The sequence below is a fragment of the Leucopleurus acutus genome (genome assembly GCF_964270905.1).
Source record: "Leucopleurus acutus genome assembly, chromosome: 3".
NCBI classification, from domain to species: Eukaryota; Metazoa; Chordata; class Mammalia; order Artiodactyla; family Delphinidae; genus Leucopleurus; species Leucopleurus acutus.
In genome coordinates, this window is record NC_139145.1 from 41,715,255 (window position 1) to 41,737,472 (window position 22,218).

General features: G+C 42.4%; 1 protein-coding gene across 11 annotated transcripts in view; it reads left to right on the forward strand.

Moving 5' to 3' along the window:
* Positions 1-203: 203 nt before the first annotated feature.
* EBF1 (EBF transcription factor 1) overlaps positions 204-22,218 on the forward strand; it is a gene marked incomplete at its 3' end in the record, with an annotated part of 392,977 nt that continues 370,962 nt past the window's right edge. For all 11 annotated transcript variants that reach the window (XM_082836741.1, XM_082836739.1, XM_082836746.1 and 8 more), the window contains exons 1-5: positions 204-1,137; positions 3,314-3,470; positions 4,034-4,097; positions 4,729-4,784; positions 15,762-15,835. In XM_082836741.1, coding sequence (XP_082692867.1) covers positions 1,004-1,137; positions 3,314-3,470; positions 4,034-4,097; positions 4,729-4,784; positions 15,762-15,835 — 485 coding nt within the window. In that variant the 5' untranslated portion in view covers positions 204-1,003. The remainder of the gene's footprint in view (positions 1,138-3,313; positions 3,471-4,033; positions 4,098-4,728; positions 4,785-15,761; positions 15,836-22,218) is intronic.

Genomic DNA, 22,218 nt, shown 5'->3' on the forward strand with positions numbered 1-22,218 from the left:
CGTGGCCCTGTGCTGAGAGCCAGTAGGCTCCTGCGCCGCGATTGGCTGAGGCGAGGCGGAAGGATGACGTTATGCAAATGAAGGGGCGGGTCATTGCCGCGCGGGCCCCGCCTCCTCCCTTTGGGGTTAGTGTGCTTGTGTTTAGCTCTGGGGAGAGTCAAACTGGATTCCATAGGGAAAGCCTGCAAATCACTTCTATTTTAGCAAGGAGAAAACAGAATCTCCATTCAGCAGGGTCCACCTCTCTCTCTTTCTCCCTCTCCTCTCCTCTCCTCTCCTCTCTGTCTTTCCCTACCCCCCTCCCCCTTCCCCCCACCCCACTCTCCCTCTCTGGTGTATCTGTCTATGGCAACCAGCGTCCTCCTCATCTATACGCACTGAAAGGAAAGAAACATCTTTGGTTGGGAGAGAAGGAGGAAAAAAGAGAGAGAGAGAGAGAGAGAGAGAGGAAAAACTTGCCTGGTTGTGGAAAATGACACTTGAAGTAGCAAAGCCGGCAGCGCGAGTTGAGTCTATTGTTTCTTAAATTGCCATCAGGGTTTTTTTTTTTCTTCCTGCTTCTTCAAGTGAACGGTACCTCTACAAAAGGAAACTCCAGCCCCTCCTGTCCTCCACCGGCCTGTGATCATTACAAAAAAAAAAAAAAAAAAAAAAAGAAAGAAAAAAAAAAAGAAAAAAAAGCACCCAAACCAAAAATTAACCAACCAAACAACCCCCAACAGCCAAGCATACATCTCTATTTTTTTAATTTTGGTCTTTTTGTTGGATTTTCCCTTCCTTTTTTCTCTCTTTTTTTTTTTCCCTTCGGGTTATCGCTCAGTTTTGAGCGAAGGTTTACATTTTTAAAAAATTTGCTTTCCAGCCCGTCTTGATCTTCTAGCGCGAGTTCAACAACTCAAAAAAAAAAAAATCTCTGGCTGGCTTTTTTCTTTCCTTTTTTTTTTTTTTTTTTTTTTCAAATTTTCAAGGGGGAGGAGATTTTCCACAAGAAAAGGTTGTTTTCATGTTTGGGATTCAGGAAAGCATCCAACGGAGTGGAAGCAGCATGAAGGAAGAGCCGCTGGGCAGCGGCATGAACGCGGTGCGGACGTGGATGCAGGGCGCCGGGGTGCTGGACGCCAACACGGCGGCGCAGAGGTGAGTACCGCTCGGGGACCGCGGCCGGGGAGGCAAGCCGCGAGCAGCAGAGCCGGGAGGTGGTAGCGGAAGCCGCCGCCGCGGGGCCGGGCCGCGCTCTTGCGTCTGCCGCTCGGCTCTGCTCGTCTCCGGGGCTCCGCTCTCCCCGGCCGCTCTGTCTTGGTTGCCTGCGGCCGCAGAGCCAGGAGCTGCCTGCGAGGAGCCCGCGCTTTACCGGCACTTTTCCCTGCCTGGTCTGTGACTGTTTTCATTTTGTTTTAAGCCTGAAGAGGCGTCTCACCAGTATGATGTTGGATATCTGTGTTTTTCTGTGATTGCTCTTTCTTTTCAGGCCGCCTGTCTTTTTTTTCTTTCCTTCCTTTTCCTTTCCTATTTTCTTCTTTCCTTTCTTTTTCTTTCTTTTCTTTGCCTTTTCTTCTCTATTTCTTTCCTTCCTCCTTTTCTCTCCTTCGTTCTTCCTTTCCTTCCTCCTTTTTCTTTCTTTTCTTTCCCCCCTTTAAAAAACTTTCCTTCTCCTTCCTTTCCTCCCTTTCTTCCTCTTTTTCTTCCTTACTCCTTTTCCTTCCTTTCTTCGTTCCTTTCTTCCTCCTTTCTTTACTTCCTTTCTTTCCCCCTTTCTTTTCCTTCCCTCTTCCTTCTTTCCTTCCTTTTCTTTCTTCACTTTCTTCCTCTTTCCTCCCTCTTCTTTCTTCACTCTTTCTTCCCCTTTCCTCTTTTTCCTTCTCTTAACTCCATTTCTCTCCCCTTTTCTCTTTCAATTTCCCCCTAGAATCATCTCTTATTTCTCCTCTCTGGTTCTCCCTCCCTCTCCCTTTAGCTTTCAGTTTTTCTTGGTCCACCCGAAGAACAGCAACTCCTAACTTTAATTCTGATGTCTCTTAAAAGTCTTCCCCGCCATCTATGACCATGGCCTCTTCTAGCCCCTCTGCCACTCTCAGCTCCTGCATGCTAGGCTGTATGGCCTAGAGGCACTGCTTTTGGAGATTGACCCGGGGGAACTTTCCTGGGCACCCTCAGTACCCATTCTGGGGACTCCTGGTCCCAAGTGAGAAATGGTCCCCCCCCTTTTTTTAGGCCACCAGCTGGGCTTGGGGGAATGGGAGATCTGTGGCTCCATGCTCTCTCCGGCCCAGAGAGGGCGGAAGGGGAAGAATGAAGATGACTAATCATCCTCATCTTCTCCGGGCTGGGGACAAGTGTCCACAACACTGTTCCCATCCCCGATGATAATAAGGATGGGGGTGGTTGGCAGTAAGAGTGAGTTGGGTAACTGGGCTAGAAGCGAAAGTGTGTGTGTGTGTGTGTGTGTGGCGCGTGCGTGTGTGTGTGTGTGTGCGCGCGCCCTTGTGTCGGGCAGGTCGGGCTGTCAGTGGCCGCCCTGCGCCCCTGGCGCCCCAGGCTCCAGCCCCCGGGAGGGCGCGCTCAACCCTCAGCCCTTATCCATAGGATTTCTGGAAAGGGTGTGAGGATTTCTGCGGAACAGCGAAACTTTGTCAGGACAGGTCTTTTTAAAAAAACACCCAATTCCCTTTCCCACAGCGACCACTCCTGACTGCTCTGAGTTCCACCCACAGATCCTTTCTCTCCACATGCTTTATTTGTGGGGGTGGGGACAGACAGCTTCCCGAGGCCGGGCACCCGCGGCTGGCCGGGGGCGGGGAGGGGGCGGCACATGAGGTTTCCCGGAGGATGGCTGCTGCAGCGAGGAGCAGAGCATGTTCCCCATCCATTCTCACCTGCCCACGGGAGATTCGAGGGAGTGGCGAGAACCAACTCCCATGCCCACCCTCCCTTTAAGTTGTAAACGACCGGCTTTATTCCACGATCGCGCTTCACCTCATGCACCGCTACTTTTCTTCCTCCCCACGCAGCGCGCGTCTGGTCGGAGTAAACGCGTACAGCGTTTTATCTCTTGCGCAAAACCCAAACAAAACTTTCACACCTCTTCGTCAAGTTCGGGGGGCGCGCAGGTCCTCGGCGGGGAGGACTGGGCAGGCGAGAGCACGCATGTCCCGTCGCCGGGTGGGCCCGGGGCGCCTGAGGGGGCGTGTAGGGAGCCCACAGGGCGTTTTGGGGGGCAGAGAAGGTGTTTGAGGGTTCGCGCGTGTGTAAGAGGTGACAAGGGGTCGCGGTTGTTGTCCCGCTTAGCCGTCTAACTCTGCGTCTTTGGCCGCAGCGGGGTGGGTCTGGCCCGGGCTCACTTTGAGAAGCAGCCGCCTTCCAATCTGCGGAAATCCAACTTCTTCCACTTCGTCCTGGCCCTCTACGACAGACAGGGCCAGCCTGTGGAGATCGAGAGGACAGCCTTTGTGGGGTTCGTGGAGAAGGAAAAAGTAAGTGGGCGCAGCGCCGCTGCCCCTCGCCCCCAGCTGGGGAGCAGGCTCAGGCGCTTCGGGAGGCGAGCTCCTCGCGAGTGCAAAGCATCCATAACACACTCCCGCGCGGGGTCCCCCAAGCCACTTCCCGTTCTGGGCGAACCCGGACTCCTAGTTCCTGAGGTTCTGCTCCAAAAAAGCTCGTGCTGAGTCCCCAAAGATGGAGAGAGGCGAGCCCGTCTTCGCACTCCAGAGTCAAGGGCGCTGGGGATGAGCCCGCCCTCGACCGCGCGACCACGCGTGGCTCCTGCCTCTGCTGGCCCAAGCTCGAGCCCCCAGGCCCTAGGAACGGGATCTCCCGTGCGAGCCCCACGGAATTTTTTAGAAACTTAGAGGGAGCAGTAAGGGTCGGGAGGGCGGCAGAGGGATCACAGCTGGCCACAATTTCTGCTGCTCCCGGGCCTGTCCGGCTCCCAGGCCAGGGGTCCCTGCTTGGGGAAAGTTGCCTCGAAGTCTGTCCACTAGCTCACGCCGACCTCTCTCCTGCGTCTCTTGTGTCTTTGCGTCCTGCTGCAACCCAGGAAGCCAACAGCGAAAAGACCAATAACGGGATTCACTACCGGCTCCAGCTCCTCTACAGCAATGGTGAGGTTCCCGTCGGGTCTGCGCCGGCACCCCGGGGCTCCGGGTGAGGGTAGGGGGCGCGGGGAGCTTCAGGTGGACGAGAACCCTGAGCAAAGCTCAGTCGTCCGCCATCCTCGGGGTAAAACGGCCTCTCCTAAGTTTCTCCTGAAGAGGTTTCACCTGAGGAGGCCCTGAGTAGCTCGAGGGCGGCGGCATTAGCGGACGCGTACCTGGGTCCAGGTGTGGCGCCTTGGCCCCCGCTGGGCTGCTTTCTTTCTTCTTCCCCTTCCTAAGGCCGGGTTCCTCCGCTTAGCGTAGACTTCATGCCCAAGTCCCTTGAGTTCAGGGGGCTACAGCGGTCAGGGCCTTGGTGGCTCCCGGAGAGCACGCAGAGGGACTCCAGCCGTGGGAAGGGAGAGAACCCAGGTGGGGGTCCGCCTTATTCCCAGCTGCTGTGCTTGAGGGTGGGGCCGCCTTCCAAATGCGCTCAGGCTGGGCCAGAGGCCCTTCTCCGGGAACTGGGGAAGGGGGTCCTGGCTGCTTCTCCGGGACAGTCGGAGTTCCATCAGCCTTGGAGCCCCATTCTTTGTTTCCTGCAGATCCTCTCTCACTTAATTCTCCTTCGTTCCCCTGTCCCCCGCCCCTCCCCCAGGAATAAGGACGGAGCAGGATTTCTACGTTCGCCTCATTGACTCCATGACAAAACAAGTAAGTTTCTTAAATTCGCGCCGCGGGGGTGACTCTACGGCCGCGAAATTTGGGAGAGTCTAGAAGCTGGCTACTCCTTAGCGGGAGGGCTGGGACTCGAACTCTCAATGCCAGGGCGGACCGCGCTCTCAGCGCAGCCTTCCAAATGCCCAAAAGCACGTTGACTCGCCGCGTGGAGGAGATGGCTCGACGGCTCCTTCTTTATAAGGGAAATTCAGACCTTGTGATTTAAGACTACGCGGAGTGCTGCGTGGGGAGAATATGGGCTGAACTTCCTTTGACCCGGCCGGGGAGCCCCAGGGGGCGCAAAGGTGCGCAGAGACCCTTGTGCAGATCGGGCTGAACTTGTGAAACCCAAACCATCAGGGCCTCCCCCGGGAGGCAGAGGTAGAGGAAGCGGGTGAGGGGCAAAGGCAGCTTCCCCAGAAACGGTGAGGTGGTCTGAGAGCGCACTTGACCCACTCTACACATTTTTTAAAAAAGAGATGGTGGTGGTGGTAGTGTTGGAAGACGGAGCGACAATTGTTAGAAGATATTTTGCAAAAATCCTCCTGGCTTTTGCCTCCAAGTTTGGCAAGAAGCCAGGCAGCATGAGTGAGCTTGTGGTCTTAAAGGTACATAGACGGCGTTTTCTTTAGCTCCCAACACGCGGGTGCCAAGCAGTATACATTAAGGTTGAGTTATGGTTCAAAAGATACAATTATGAGCCGAGTCAGAAAAGAGGTCTGACGTTTTTACGAGGGGCAGGAACATTTTTTCTTTTTAATTTTAAGAAAAAGTTTAAGAATTAAATATCTGGTTAGGTAGTTGGAGGATTTTGTGACAAAAAAGGAGACAGTTTTATTGGGTGGGAGAAAGAAATCAGAACAAAGAGAAAAGTTACCCATTGTGTACTGACCACCAGTTTAGTGAGAGGGTTAAAACTGGTTTGCTTGATTGCGATTTAAAAATATTCCCTTTAAAATAAGGGATGTAGTTTTCATAGATACTGGCTTGGAAGGTTTCAAATTAGAGAATACATGCATACTTAAAAAATGTTTTTAGATACCCATGGCTTAAATATGTTGTACAAAATGCACGTTAATAAGCTGTTGGGAGTTTTAAAATCTGCTCAGCAAGAACCAATTTAATAACAGCTAATTGTAATTTTTACCTTTATTTCATTGTGAACCAAGTAAAAAGCATGAGGGTATGACATGTATTTTTTAAAATGATAAATACATATCTCTTGAAATCTATTTCAAGTTATTAGCCTAAAATATTTGACTTTCTTAAAGATCTGTTTTATTTCTTAGTTGATAGTTCAGAGTAAACGCACATTTATGCTTTTACTCTTGGTATTATTATTGTTTTTTATTATTATTACTATACTGGTTCTGATCATTACATAGGATAATTCCCTTTGATTTGGACTCTCTGTATTTTGTTAAATTTTTTTCCTGCCAAGCAAAAAATGCAAAAGCCTTATTTCAGTAACTTTTTAAAAAAATGATATCAAAACAAAAATGTCTTAAGTGGAATTTTGTTGTTAAAAAATTGTCTTTGATACCCTGGGTATCTTTTCCTGCCATTCCCATCAGAGGAAAGAAAAGATGGGAGGGGGAGAGGGAAAGTATGATTTCTAATACATATTCTTTATGTACTTATTAGAGTTTATTTTTTAAAGAATAAAAACTCCCCACAAACCAGTATGTAAGGCCTGTCTGCCTGTGAAACATTGGCCACTTAAATATTAAATTAAATTATCGGCAACTCTATGAAGTGAACAGTTGTAAGGCGCACAAAATTAGGACATGTTTGATTTTAGGCCCCTTAAATCAAAAGTGCCACAAGAATTGATCTTCCCATTATGAGATGAACTGACTTTACACACTCTTCTAAGTTGGAAGAATAATCTTGATTTTTATAAAGCAATACATCTAATATCATTTTACTAACAAGGTCATAGAGCTTAAGAAAAACTTTGGCTAAGGCATTCTTTGACTGCTTGGTGTCATAAATTCTATCGGTGGTGGGGGTGGGAGTGGGACCAGAATAAGATATAGTGTAGTAATAGCAGGTATAAGAGAGTTACTTGCCATACTGTGACATCTCACTGAAAGTTAAAATTATAAATGTAGGCAATTGTATATTTTGGTGGGGAGCGACCTGAAAAAAAGGCTTAGTAATTATCTGAATTTAGTCTAAAAATATCAAGAAAAAAGATTTTTCCAGGCATACCTGTTTGCTTTCATAATAGTTGTCTAATGCCTTCTCTGTAGCTTTTACTTTGAAAGGCAATCCCTGCCCGTTATCCGGTTGCTTTTTCCTTGATTATGTGCTGTAAGAGTTTGGGAAGTAGGTTAGCTTCTTGTGTACACAGCTAATACAATAGTCTTCAAAAAGCAGATCAGCGCGAAGAGCATGACTTTCCTTAGCTGTGACATAATTATTACGTTTTAGCTTTGATGAGTAAAACAGTGGATTCTCATCTAGCTTGAAATTATTCTGTGATAATTAAATGCCAAGTCTGATTTTTAAGTTTCTTAAATTTTTTATTTTAGTTAAGTGTGCAGTGACCCCTTCAATCAGAAGTAAGTCTTGACATAAGGTGACCAATTAAACGCTTACTTCTTTTTCCCCTGTGAAATTATTCCAGGTAGATAGACTCAGGATTTTGATATTTAGAGTGCTGAATGGAATAATTACAGTGATGTGATGAGTTTTAATAACATCAGAAGTTTCAGTGGGAGTATCTAAGCAGAGTTCAAGTGTCTTCTCTTAGCTGCTTATTTATCGTAACATTTTTCATATCAGAGATGCAGCTTTATGTATGTGATGTCATATCTTTGACTCAGAAGTTGGGGTTAAGACTTGAAGGGAATCTTTGGCAAGCAAAATTCAAAACTAGCTGTGCACTTTATATTTTCATAGAATGTTCGTGATCTTGGGTGGAGTTAGCAGCTTTGAGATCAAACAGAAATGTACTCAATCAACCAAGATGTATTGGTATGACACAGTATTTCACACCTTTTCAAAGTGTCTCATTACACTATTTGGGGTAATGACTCTTAATTTTTGACTCTACCAGGAAAGGGAAAGCTTTATTAGAAGTGAATGTGTAAGGATCTGAGCCCTCTTATCCCTACGCTTTTCTTATAAAACACTAAGGATATAATTATATTTAAAATATTTGTCCACCAGCTAGAAAATAAGAAGCTTGCTTTTGGGAAGGGTTTTGCAAAACCAAGTTTAGCTGGACTAAAAATAGGGTGTTTTTTTTTTTTCATTGCTGTTTTTGGTATTCCATTAGTGAGCATGCAGAAAGGCCTGTAGGATCCAGAAGTTGATGGCTGTTGCATCCAGAAATGGTATCTACTGCAGAAACTCAAATGAACTCAGTGGGAGAGGTCTGAGTTTTAATGTGCCTCAGTTCAGATTTTCCTGTAGTATTTGAGATATAATTACATTCTGTGATTGCTTCAGTGAGTTATCTTTAAATAGTTTTTTTTTAAAAAAAAAAACAACCTTTAACTTATCTGCCCTCTTACCATCTTGCTTTGAAAAAAGGGACATTTTTATAATTCAAAGACAGAGTACCAAATTCCATAAAGTTATCAAAAACAAAACATTCCCTGCCCCCAAACCAAAGCTCTTTTTTGGAAAGGGAAAAATAATAGTCACATAATCTTTTTGTGTATGGATTTGAAGGTAGGTGATATGGTGAGGGGACCCCTAAAAAGTCCCAGCACTGTGGGAAGTCTAAGGTACAATAATTAGAACTGCTGTCATAGTTCTCTTTCCAGCTAATCTTTATATATTGTTTTGATATTCCCAGTATTTCAAGTTATTGATGCAAGTGCACTTTTTCCGATTGATTGTTTCATCATGTCCTGCCACAGCTACGTAGATTTGATTAACAACCCTTTCTGTTCATGGTTCTTCATTGGTAGATAAACACATTTTTAGTGTATCAATAAGTTCCTAAGGAATTCAACTAGGCCAGCAGAGAGGTTCTTTCATGTATTTGGGGAAACAAACAAGCAATGACAGGGCAAGTTTATAGTTAGGAGCCATATTTTAGCAGCTTTCTCTCTTCTTTGGTAACATGTCAAAAATGCAGGTGATTTGAATTTCCTTGCACATAGAGGAATGAAGAAGTTTGGGATTTTTATGCATGATCAGGACCTGTGTTTGGGAAAATGTAAACTCATCACAGTGGAAAATGTGTTGTTTGGAGTCTGGGGGTGAAAACAAAGCTGATGGTTTTGGAGAGATTGCCGGAGCCAGATGGCCTAGTACTTTCCCAGTCTGGCGGTCCAACTGCTCCCTCCTGGATAATATACAGCCATTTGTTCGGGGATATTTACGCTAGAGCTGTTTCCATGTGAATGTTTGAACAGCATTAAAAATGAACGTATTAGTAGTGATGCATTTATCGAACTTGTATGACTACACGGATAGTCTGTTCTTGTGTCTTTACTTATATTGCTGAGAGGAATGAAGGAGGGTCTGGATGTTGGTGAATTGTTTATATAGTTGTTGAGCAAGAATGATTTGGTCTTAGTTATTAAAATATGTAAGCATTTGGAAACTAATTGATGTAATGGTAGCACCTACCTGGAAGCTCAGTTGTGAAAATTAAATGAATTCATACATGGAAAATGCTTAGAACAGTGACTAGCATACATTAAGTGCTTAATAAATTAGCTGCTTTTATTATTTTACTAGTATTACTATTATTACCCCATTGAGTTGACAAAGCCAGTTGTATCTACTAATATAGATGTAAATGTAGTTATCGTATGAGTGAAATATCTTTTATTACTGCTAGAAAAAGAAATATTGCATGATATTATTAGAATGATTCAGTTTTTATCTTGGTGTTTGAATAATATGAGAGATTTTATTTCTTTGAGACACAAAAGATGCATTCTGAAGCTAACTGCTTTTGGTACACATTCTCTTTTTATTCAGGGCTGTGATGTAACTGAACAGCATACTGAATATGATATCATTCCTTTGCAACTTTCCTAATTCAGTTCTGCAAACAGGCCTGCTTAGCTGCTGAGCTTAAATTACATCTTTGTAATTTGTTCACCAGTAGCTAAGCTGCTAATTGAAGCAAAATAATTTTTTATTTTATTTCACTATTAATTTTGGATTGTTGTTTGACACAATTGTTTATGAAACGTCAATTTTGTAGTGTTTTCTTTGTCACAGGTTAATTTTTAACTAAGGCTCCCTCACATACTGGAAATTTCTTGAACCGCATTAGCTAACACTTTTTTTCATTTTAATGACAAGAAGTGGAACTTGGTGGTCGAAAGTAATGATTAATATTACAGCATGTTGATAATGTAGGTGTTCATATTTTTTTTATTAGTTTTGATTCTTGGTAATTTGCTGCCAAAGTCGTGTTGACAGTCTGTATTTATAGGACACTTTACTTCTGGTTGAAGGAGATACTTTGTACATTCATGAATGTATTCTTTAAGGTGACAAATTAGGTTTAGCCTTTTATTTTGTATTTGGAAAAAAGAGTTATGTATTTTCAAGGTTACTGTTTTGATTTAAATGGAAAATTAGGAGTTTTTGTTAGTTATAGGTAACCTATCTGTCTTCCTTCCTTCCTTCCTTCCTTCCTTTCTTCCCTCCCTTTCTTCCTTCCTTCCTTCCTTTCTTTCTTTCTTTTTCTTTCTTTTTCCTTTCTTTCTTTCTTTTTTTTCTTTTTTTCTTTCTTTCTTTCCTTTCATTATCTTTTTCTGTCTTTCTAAATTAATGATGACAAGTCTCCGATTGTTGGTTTGTAAACCAAGAAAGACTCCTAATGAAAACATTTTGTTCCTAAAAACCTTTCAGATTTTAATGAACCAAAGTCAAAAGTATTCTCCTTGCTCACTTTATTTTTGCATGGAACACAAAGAGTTAAAATTATTAGAAAAGTAAACAAAGAAAACTGTGCTCAATTCTCTGTATTTCTTTTGGCATCCCATTGAAGTGTGATCCCTGTGTAAGTTCACCATCTATTTTTTGTTTTACTGTGTGGTCTTTATCCATAGTAAGTTTCAATTAACTTTTAAGACCCAGTGATATTTTAGAAAAGTGGAGATGAACCACAATTCACAAGATGCTTTCTAAAACAGTGGCAACAGAGGCAGATTTTTTTCTATTGATTGATTTCTTTTCGAAGTTGGTATAGGTTAATGTGTAATTGGGCATTTGAAACTGATGGCATTTCATCCTCTCACAGCAAACCTTCTGGCACTGTTGTATAAGGATGTGAAAGTTTAACAATTCCTATTTTTTCCTTCATTTTTGTTATTATAAAAAACTATTCTTGAAAAAAACCTCAATCAGAAAGTCAACAGAGTATTAACAATAATTGTGATATTTTCATTATGCTCATTAGAGGAGAACGTTAAGAAAAGAGAGGTTAGTATATCAGAAGAATAAACCTGCTCCAAATATGTCAAGTTTTGACAACTTGTTTATCAGTTTCACCAGGTTTTTAAAGTTGAGATGAAGTTTGTGCTGTTTATTCTTTTACTTTTTTTCCTGTACAAGCATTCCTGCCACCTTAAGGGATTTATTTGCATTGGCAGGATTAACGTAAACATCGTTTTCTATTTTATTGTATTTTGTTGTTGTTTTTGTTGTTTCTTAGGTTAAAACCTCAACTTGCTTCACCATCAAATCATTTATTTAAATAATGTATTTGATATGCTTTCTCTCCCGCTCCCGCCCATCTCTGTAACAGGCCTCCCATCCTTACTGCTGATGAACACACTGGTTTCTTTAAACCACTGTTGTTTTTGTCACTCTCACAGCAGACTACCTTCCTCCCAGTGAGCAGATGCATGACTTACTATGGAGGATGAAAATAAGCCTTCTTCTTGGTGTTCCATTGTCTAGGTCCTAGACGAGCTGTCTATTAAAATGGTTTCACTTAAAGTAGTCAGTGCTGTTTATATGCTTCTGTGATCTCCCAACTGATCCGGCCTCAATGAGCGTCACTCACACCGCACAGAGGCACATATTTAAATTGGGAAAAGAAGCAGAAACTTCTCCCTAAGCTGGTGTTAGAGAACCCCTTTCCTTTTAGGCTCGAAGTCTGGGTTTGCTGAACTGTGAACCAGTCTTGACGTGTGCACTAAATGTACATGGTAGAGATTTGATATGTGTGAAAGCTGGAGGGAGAACTTGTAGGCATTTTTAAAAAGTCTGTTTTATTGTTGACACTCTACATTGAAGACGTTCATCAAAATAGATTTATCCTGTTTTCCTATGTTGGATCTCATCAGAATGTCGGTTTCTTGGACCATACTTTTATATAATAGTGTGGTGTGTGTGTGTGTGGTGTGTGTGTGTGTATGTGCATGTGTGTGTTTTAACAAGCTTTTTCAGTAACAAAAACTGCTTAGGCAAGGTTGGAGGTGGAGCTGCCTTTGACAGAGTTTCACTGTGTAGCTAACTTTATTACACTGGGGTTCTAGATTACTCTATTTCCAGAATTTTAGTTCTACTCCTTAGGAGAGGGAGAAGACTCTGTTTCACTTGTTTTCACTTGTTTATTTCAGAAGTCACAGAAGCAGCAAGCACTTCTTTATCTGTGTTTATGTGCTGAAAAGTATTGTTCTGCTGAGGCCCCAAGGAAAGGGACAGAAGAAACTTCATGCTTCCTTCCGTCCCCAGAGTTTAACTATTTCTGAGCAAATCCAGACTCATGCTTTCATTTTTCTATGCTTGATGTAGAGAAGATTCTCCATTTTGACTCTGCTGCCAGAAGCGAAGTGGCAGGTTGACATTTGGTAGACATGTATTACGGAGGCCATGGGCCTTCAACAAATGATGTCCAGTCACCAAAGACAAAAACATGGGATACCTGGGAGACCATGGGTCATCTACTGTTTGGGGGGGCATCAACATATTTTCACTGCAGCATATCTTTAATTGAGTATCATCATGGGCCCACTGATTTCAGTGGAACCAGCAGCCTCAGTAAAAAATAATATTGGTATTATCTAGAAAGAGTCAAAATGAGAAGGTCTGATGTAATTGATACTCCTTTCTCCTCCCAAAACCAATTTTTTTTTTAAACAGGAAGGAAAACCCCATTAATACCTATGAATTTTATTCACCAAGTTATTTGTATTAGTTTAGCATGACAGAAAACTAAAGTTGAAACAGGTTTTCAGGGGTATTAAGAGAACACACAAAATGGTAGTGATAATAGGATTTCTCAGAAATGCATAATAGAATTTTTAGCACCATGTATGAGATCTAATCAGTTATTTACAGTGTCTCTGATTTTTTAAAGCAGTGATTGTAGTAAATAAAGCAGGCAGATATAAGTTTTGGTTTTTAAAACATTTTCAATTTACTTAATACATTTTCTCGAGTAAAGCAACTTCCTGGGTATTTAAAAGGTCTTTTAAGATTGCAGGAATGCATCATCAGTGCATGCTAAAACTAATGGGTGAAAATTTAAGTCATAATATGATGTTAACATAATCTAGATGATTTCCCCAGAAGATAGTTATGAATTACTTAAAGTGAGTAGTAACTTTACAGTACACAAATCTGGCTGTGCTCTCTGATGGGTGGCAGGCACCCCCTTAACCAAATGGTCAGAGTTTACTGGCATTAGTGGAACGAGTTGACAGTGTGATGTGATACAGGGAGAAGAACTCAGCGTCATGGCTGTGGTATTCTGGCCCTGAATTACATAACTTTAGTCTAAGTCTGAGGAAACATTAGACAAACCCAAATTGAGGATGTTCTACAAAATATCTGGCCTATATTCTTCAAAAATGTCTATGTCATGAAATACAAAGACTCAGGAATATTCCTTATTGAAGGAGATATGACAACTGAATGCAGTGATTGGTATTGGTTTTGTTGTTGTTGTTTGCTATAAAGGACATTATTGGGTATTTGGTGAACCTCAGATGTTTAGATTAGATTATTGTATTGTATCAATGTTAATTTTGTGATTCAGATAATTGTGCTATGGTTATGTAAGATAATTCCTTGTTTTAAGGAAATACATACTGAAGTATTTAGGGCATGTCTGCAGTTAACTAATAAATGGTTCAGGAAAAGAAAATAGAGAAAGAAAGAAGAATAAAGCAAATTTACTAAAATGTAAACACTTGAGGCATCTGGGAAAGAGTATCTTGGAATTCTTTATATATCCTTACAACTTTTCTGTACATCTAAAATTATGGCAAAATAAAACATTAAAAAATATAGGGTTGGGCTTCCCTGGTGGCGCAGTGGTTGAGAGTCCGCCTGCCGATGCAGGGGACACGGGTTCGTGCCCTGTTCCGGGAAGATCCCACATGCCGCGGAGCGGCTGCGCCCGTGAGCCATGGCCGCTGAGCCTGCGCATTCGGAGCCTGTGCTCCGCAACGGGGGAGGCCGCAACAGTGAGAGGCACGCGTAAGGGGGAAAAAAAAAATGTAGGGTTATAACAGGCTAACCATATAAATGCTTTTGATGGGCCAATGGTAGAAAATGTTTTCTCCTTATGCAGGTACTTTTTTTTTTTTTTTTTTTTTGCGTACGCGGGCCTCTCACTGCCGTGGCCTCTCCCGTTACGGAGCACAGGCTCCGAATGCGCAGGCTCAGCGGCCATGGCTCACGGGCGCAGCCGCTCCGCGGCATGTGGGATCTTCCCGGAACAGGGCACAACCCGTGTCCCCTGCATCGGCAGGCGGACTCTCAACCACTGCGCCACCAGGGAAGCCCATGCAGGTACTTTTTGTCATTTTTAAATTTGTTGCAATTTTTGTTTTGTAATGGAGTTAGGTAAAAAAGTCAGAGCCTGCTCTGAAGGTCTGCAGGTCTGCACACATAGTGTCATAAGCTATCCTCCATCATTTACAGTTCTAAAAGTCTCAGGTTCATAAACAAGCACATTCTAGCCAACTATAAGTTAGTTACTGCAGTTTCTGTGTATCATAAAAAAAGGATAGTCTCTGGTTAACTTAAGTAGTTTCATCACCAAGAAATTGAGTTATCTGTGTGAAAGTAATTTTGTTAACAATTTGAAGCTGTGTTATATTAGTACTATGCAGTGCTACATTGTTAAGTTAGTTAAAATGTATCCCCATGCAGAGCCCTGCTCTATCAATAGCTGTGAGCTTTTCTTTGGCCCAGGTGTTAACATGTAGATCTTCCAGTAAGCAGAGGTCTCAAGGAAACTTCCTGGTGACCTTAAGGAAAATGTTTGTACACATATTACTAAAAACAGACAAAAACATCTTGGCTGGTGAGGTGGTTTGGGACTCCAAATTTTGAGAGTCAGATGTAATTCTTCTTAGTTGAGGGAGATAACTATGGCTTAACTCCCCCTGCCCCAACCCTGCCTGTCCCCCCGCATATGCGGGCGAGTATTACTGTTTGGGTTGTTATACACCCCAGAGAGCACATGTTTTCAACCTGTAGGCAGGAAGGATTTCCCCTGATGGATGAATCATCTCAAGACAGTGAATGGACTCATTAACCATACCCTCATTTGTTTTCTACTACTTACCTCTAAAATATTACATGTTGGAGTTGGAAGTAGTAAAATGAGGCGACAAATACGAATCATTTAAAAATAAAATCCATGTGTTTTTCTATATTTTAAATCACTAGTATCTCAATCTGCTAAGCCTTCTGGGTTTTTCCTTCCCCATTGATTAGATTTATTTTTATTCTGAATTGAAGAGAGAATTGTGGTTGTCTTGACGACAGAAGCCCATCTCATACAAGGATCCAAAGATGTGCGTTATAATAAGGAGGTTGATGGGACAGAGAGGAACATATCCCCTTCCACTCAATTTGGGTTGATCCTTAACAACTGTCTTAAAACAATCAGCCCAGTGAGGCCTTTGGCTCTGAAAGCTAATTGGCCTTGCAGCAGTGGTGAATGGTCAAGAACTTGACTGTGGTAGTTTGTCCTCTGCTACTTGGTTCCATTCTTAGCTCAAATCATGCCTTTGTTTACAGGCCATAGTGTATGAAGGCCAAGACAAGAACCCAGAAATGTGCCGAGTCTTGCTCACACACGAAATCATGTGCAGGTAAGAAATACCTTTTTCTTTCCCTTTAATTAGCAAAGAGAAGATGAATTTGTATCTCAAATCTAGGTGAATTCAGGTCTATTTTTGGGTATATGTTTATCTTCTGTTAGACAATCTAAAAACTGTTAGATGTGAGTATTTGGTAGTAAAGTGTCAGGCATCACAGTGGTTCTCAATTATTTATTAGATTTCATCCTAAAAAACAAACGTTCCAATTTTGATATCGCATTGTTAATGGACACAAAGCAGTGCCCTCTCCTTTTTCCTTTCAATTGAGTAAAATACAGTATAACCCTTCTAGTGTTAATATATGTGCTCAACTGCATTGCTAGTAAAATAAGAGTTCTATTGAGGTCAGCAGAAACCTCTGTTTGGATAAGACTTGAAAGTTATAGTTCCCCTTTTTAATTCTTCCACTTAACAATGTGACTGTCCGTACATAGGCATCATTCCTCCCCACACCAACCCAACACCTGATCTCTTAATCTTAGTTACCTTTTATATAACTATGACAATGTAGCTAACATTTCTTAAATGTAGTGAGCTTTTGGAAGGATGGCAAAGATGAGTCACTGAAAGGTATAAACATTCATGTTGTCCACAAATGAGTATCTTTATTTTTGTCTGAAGCTACGTTTGAAACCAGGCAAGCAGACCACATTCACTTCCATGGCCTCAGCCAACCCTCCACATGGGAGAGAGTAAACCAGAGAACAGCCTTGTAACTTGCAGTTTAGGATTCTAATTCTTTGTAAAATAACACTGGCACTTTGCTTCTGATATATTCTGAGTAATTGGATAAAGCATGACGATGACACTCTGCATCAGGGAAGGGCTACTAATTGCTTTGTTAGCCACGCAGGCTCTCCTGGCACAAAGCATGCTTGGCTCCTGACTGTTACTGACCAAACCATTTAGGAGTTTCAGCTGCTGCTTCGGCATGGGTGGGTTTATTTGCTGCCCGCAGACTTGCGGGGAAAGCAATCTGAAAACTCTACAGGTGGAAATAAGATAGAAAAGAGATTAATGTGTTTCCTTAGTGAAGTCCCAAGTAGTAACTTCTTCTATACCTGTAATATGTATGTAAAAATTTCTTTTTCTCCTTTTTAAAAAACATTCTGCGAATATATTATTCTAAAATATACAGGAGTTTCACAAGTTTTCACTTTAGTGATTTGTAAAACTTGTTAATTGTTCCGAAAACAGGTTGCTTCTCTCTAACTTTAAAGCAGCAACAAAATCCAAAAATATGGTCATGGATTTCGTAGAAGATATTATTAGGCAAAATTAGTGTCATACTGTATACAACAATTGCACAGCTAAAGCTGAGCTGCGCTCTTCAGAATAAAATGAGTAAAATCATTTTGAAAAGCATTAAAAAAAGACCTCCTTCGTATTACTATTTTTCCAGCCATATCTCTATTTCGTCTTCCCACAATTAGCATGTTGTTAGAATGAATTTTCCGTATTCTGTTCCATGTGATTCCAGCAAACAGGAGACAGGAAGATGGATCTCAACCAATAGGCCAACTAATATCTATAAATCATAGATTTGCATCTCATATCTGTACTTGTTTGGACTATGCTAGAAATTATTCTTAAGATACTTAAGATGTATTATGCCTTTCACACACAAGCCTACACTCTGTTAATGCAATTTATATTTTTCTTGTTCTGGAAATTCATTGGTCCAAAGTACTTTATGATGCTGGTTGATGTGCTTTACTGCTGACGTTCTTTCTATATTTTAGAAACATAAAAATAGCAAAAAATAAAATTCTCAAGCCACTGAAGGCAAATGATGTTTGTACTGCATGGCTAAGAGGGAAGAGCCATATTCAAAATGTCATCCTGCTAATGCTACAGATGATGGTTTTCCTGGCTGCCTATAGATGTGTAAGGGGTACTGTTTGTTTACCAGGCCGCCATGACCCTATTACACAAGCCTGTCATCTATTGTGTGGCTAACAGTCTTTTAAATTGCAAATCTGATGCTCTTTAGGGGGCTTTAGGAAAAAAATTCTCACTTTCCACACCATCCTATTTCTCTTGATTTCTTGCCGGTTGTAAGTGGAAGTTGGGATGTGCTGAATTTGCACCAGGGGTGCAAATGCAGGCTCAATTATAAGCATAAAATTAGAGTCTGTTCACCATTAATCAGCCTGGCTAATTGCTATGCACCACCATTAACCATATGGTGTGAAAGACAGCTTGCTCTCCCCAAGATGAAATTTCTTCACTGCAGACATGAAATAGTGAGGGCCCTGGATTTTAAAATAGGTTGTTTTAGATATTTAATTTCTAAACAACTTTCTGCAGTGCTTTCTATCAAGGCTAACGGCACAATAAAACTTTGCATTTATGTCACAAAAGAGGTATATTTATAGTATGTTGGAGCTACGGGTGAAGGAGACACAGAGAATTTAGATCGACAGGAAAGGGCTTGGGATGATTCTGTTTTGTTGTCATCAAAGAAAAAAGAAAAAAAATAAACACCAGGGAATTGTGTATTAGGTGGTTACAAATTTAAAAAAATCAGTTTTGTTCTGTCGAGAGGGCAACCCTATTGCATGAGCTGTCTAAAGCACTTACTGCCATGGGATTGTTATTATTGTCTCTCTTTGAGACAAAACCCCTTTGACTTGATGGCATAAAACTCTTTCCATGGAATTCTGGGAGAGGTTCTGCATTTTTGGTAAACTGGAATTTATTATACCAATCATCATTATTACATTTTGCTAATACTTGGTGATTAAGCTCTTAAAAAGTATGGCCCCATGACGGATTTTTAGAAGCAGGATTCATTCCACAAAGCATTTGATTATAAATGCATCTCCACATCCTGTGTTTAAAATGTGAATGGAAAATAGGAACTCTACTTGGTAGGTGCGTCCAGTTCCTAGCCCCCCAGGCAGGGCAAAACAGATTTTCTCCCTTTCCAGTGAACAGGACAATTGCAGGGGATGGGTGCTGTATTTAGGAAGGCATTTTTCCCCCCACTGTCAGTGCCTAACATCTTGTGGACCATGAGCTCCCAGGGCTAGCCTCGTTCCTTGATATGGCTTGTTCTTCCTTCCTCTTTGGCTGGTGTATTCTCATTTTTTTCCTTTAGATTCCCACTTACGCATCCCTGGTTGTTGGCCTGAGCGAGGTCCCTTTATTATTCATTCCTGTGATATCCTGCACTTTTCCTTCATAGCATGCAGCACATTGTAATTGTGTGTCCAAGGCCTGTCTTTCTTTGCTGAACTAAGAGCTCCTTGAAGACAAAGAAGTTACCCAGTTTTCCTCTCTGCTTTAGTTGCCCATGTGTGAAATGGGGAGAAACTATTACTTTTCTCATAGGGTGGTTGTTAAGATTAAATGCTGTAATCCCGATAAATGCTTATCATGGTACCTGACACATAGTAAGTGCCGAATGTCTATTGTCATTATTAATAGTAGCAGCAGTAGTATTAGTATTGATATTAATAGAAGCAGTGGAAGTAGTGGGAGCAGTAGTAGCAACATCTGCAGTGCCTAGTTAAGTACCTGGCACAGAGTTGCTCAAAGGGAAAGACGGTAAGAGAATATTGAAAGGAAGGGAAGTGTCTACTAAAATGTTAACGTGCTTTGTTCATTCTAGCTGTGCTGTTAAGGATATTTTCTTTCATTCTTTTAGCACGTACTATGTGCAAAGCACAGTGGAATGAAGAGCCAAAGAGGACTGGCCCCTGTAGTAGGAGAGCTGACAGGTTAGCCTGGGAGAATGAGACTCATAAAACAGATAACTAGACAGCAGTGTAGAAAGGGTAGACAGGGATAAGAGGTGAGGCCAAAGACCACAGCTGCTCAGGGAAAGGTGGGTTTTAGCTGCAGGGATTGGGAGGAAGGTGAAACAGGACCCGGATTTTAGAGGGTGCATGAAGGAGCGTTTTGGTCCATTTGTTGGCAGTCCAGGCAGGATTTCTCTGGGGAGAGGTCTACAGATGGTGGGCCTTTGGCCTGGAGCTGGGCAGAGAGTCAGGGCGAAGGATCACCAACTTCTGAGGTCTTTTCTCAAAGGTGCAAAGTAAAGCTATGGGCTTACGTGGGATTGACAAGGATAGGTGAATAGAAAGAGAAGAGGCCATGGATACATCCTTGGGCAACAGTCTCATTTAGTGTGTTCGAGAATTAGGAAAAAGAACCTTGAGCATACAGAGCATAGAAATAAAAGGAGGGTGTTTCAAAGTCTGGGAGCCATCCATGTAATAAGTGTAGGGAGATCCAGATAGACTTGAATACTGAGAAAAGCACCAGAAAGTCACTGGTGAACTTCAAGAGAGGACATTCAAGTTGGCGCTGAGGCCCAGAAGCCAGCTTTTATGGGGTTCAGGTGGCAAGGAGTGACGGCAACTCTGGCAAGGGGACAGTTGGACAGTGAAGAAACCAACTCAAGAGAAAAGAAGGAGTGTGTCTTTTTTTAAAGAATGGAAAAACTTAAGTTGGTTAACTGAGGGAAAGAATGAGCTTATTACTATTAATCAGACTATTCAGATAACTCATATATCTCATTCTCCAGCCACTTTGGCTAAATGGGTAAGATAATCTTGCTTTTTGTTGTAAGGCTTAGAGATGGAGCTGATGCTTTCCTCCACTTGAGAGAACCTCTACTTATGGGAAGAAGTTCCATGTCCCTAAGATGAGGATCTGCAGGCCTCGTGACCAGGAAACAAGTATATGTTTCTTGCCATGATTTATGAAGCCATGTGTCAGTGCACTAGAGAGGTGCCACTGTGTCATGCTGCTAAGGAAGAAACTCACAAGCTTGCTTTTCCCTGGACTAGCTTGTCCGAGGGATGCACAATCTTGCTGGGGAAAGGGCTGCTGTTTTGAGTCCACAGTGTGCGTAGGACACCGGGTGCTGGGTCCCCACTCCAGTGATGGGCCACATTGCTCTCCTGCCACTTGGGTTGCAGGTTGCGAAGGGATGTGAAGTAGTGGGAATCCTGCCCTGTGACAGAGCAAATGAGGAAACTCCAAGCCCCCTGACAGATTCCTGCTTTAGGAAGCAAATGCCAGGTCTGTGCCTGGTGCAGTGCCTGACAAACACCGTAGAGTCTAAAGAAGAGCATTTGAAGGGATGAAGATCCATCAGTCACACAGTAATGAGGACATGATTGGCACTGTGATTTCTTCTGTTAACCTGGTAACTTTTCCCTTGAAGTGCTCTTGCATCTGTTGTTCCAGGTACTGTATTGTTTCAGCCCGAGACCTCTCCTGCCTTAAACACAAGTGAATCTGTTCTCCCTTCATTCTGTCCTTCTTGCTTAATGCCTGCCTTGTGTATGGTGCTGGTTGGTACCCACCTTTCTCAGTCCTTCTGAGTTCAGTAGAGGGACATAGGGAGGAGTTCAGCTTGGAGAAGGGAGGAAAGAGAAGGCAAGAAAGACCATCACAGGGCAGGAAGACAGGTCCTTGCTCTGCTTGGCTCTGGGTTAGAACTAGGGAGCTTTATGGGGTTAGATGCCAGCTCAGCCTAAAGGAAGACCTTCCTTCCCCAATTTGCAGTTGATTTTTAGTCTTTTAATAGGAAAATAATATTGCAATACAAAGCAGAAGACTGCAGGAGTACAGAAATAAAATATATATCCTCTATACTTCCCCACTTATTCCACTCCTTATAGGCTATTTCTTTGAAGTTTCTATTCATTCATTCAAAAAATACTTCCAGGGGGCCTACTGTGTGCCGTACTCTGTTCTAGTTGCTGGGTACTCAGGGATGAACAGAACAGTCTAAGACCCTTGTACTCAAAGACAGACAATAAATAAGAAGACAAATATAAAAGACAATGTGATGAGTGCTAGGAAGAAAAGTGAAGCAGGATGAGGGGCTAGAGAGCTCTGGGGGTAGTCAGGGAAGGGCTTCTGCAGGCTGTCACTTTGTGCAGAAATTTGAGTGAAGTGAGGGTGTGAACTGGCTTGTGAGACTATTTGTCTCTTCCCCTCACTCCCTTCCTCTCTCTCAGTCTTTCCTTTTTTTCTCCTAGAAGGAGGACCATACCGTACATACTATTCTGCAGCTTGGCTTTCTCAGGTCATAATATGATGTAGATGGTGTGTACAAACTTCTTTCCGTGATGGTGTGTACAAACCCACCTTCGTTCTTTTTAATGCTGCACACAGTTCCATATTTACATGTATATATGTACACACACATATATGTATATGTGTATATGAATATATTTTAAAAGTGGGCTTAAACTGTAGACACTGTTTTGTTGCCACTCCAGACGCAGAGCAGAGCCCAAGAATCCCGTTTTGGGGATGATGACTACGTGATGCAGTGACATGACTTGAGAGGCAGGAAAGCAGGAAACCTGTTGGGCTATTTTTCATACTTTGTATAGGGTTTTATAAAT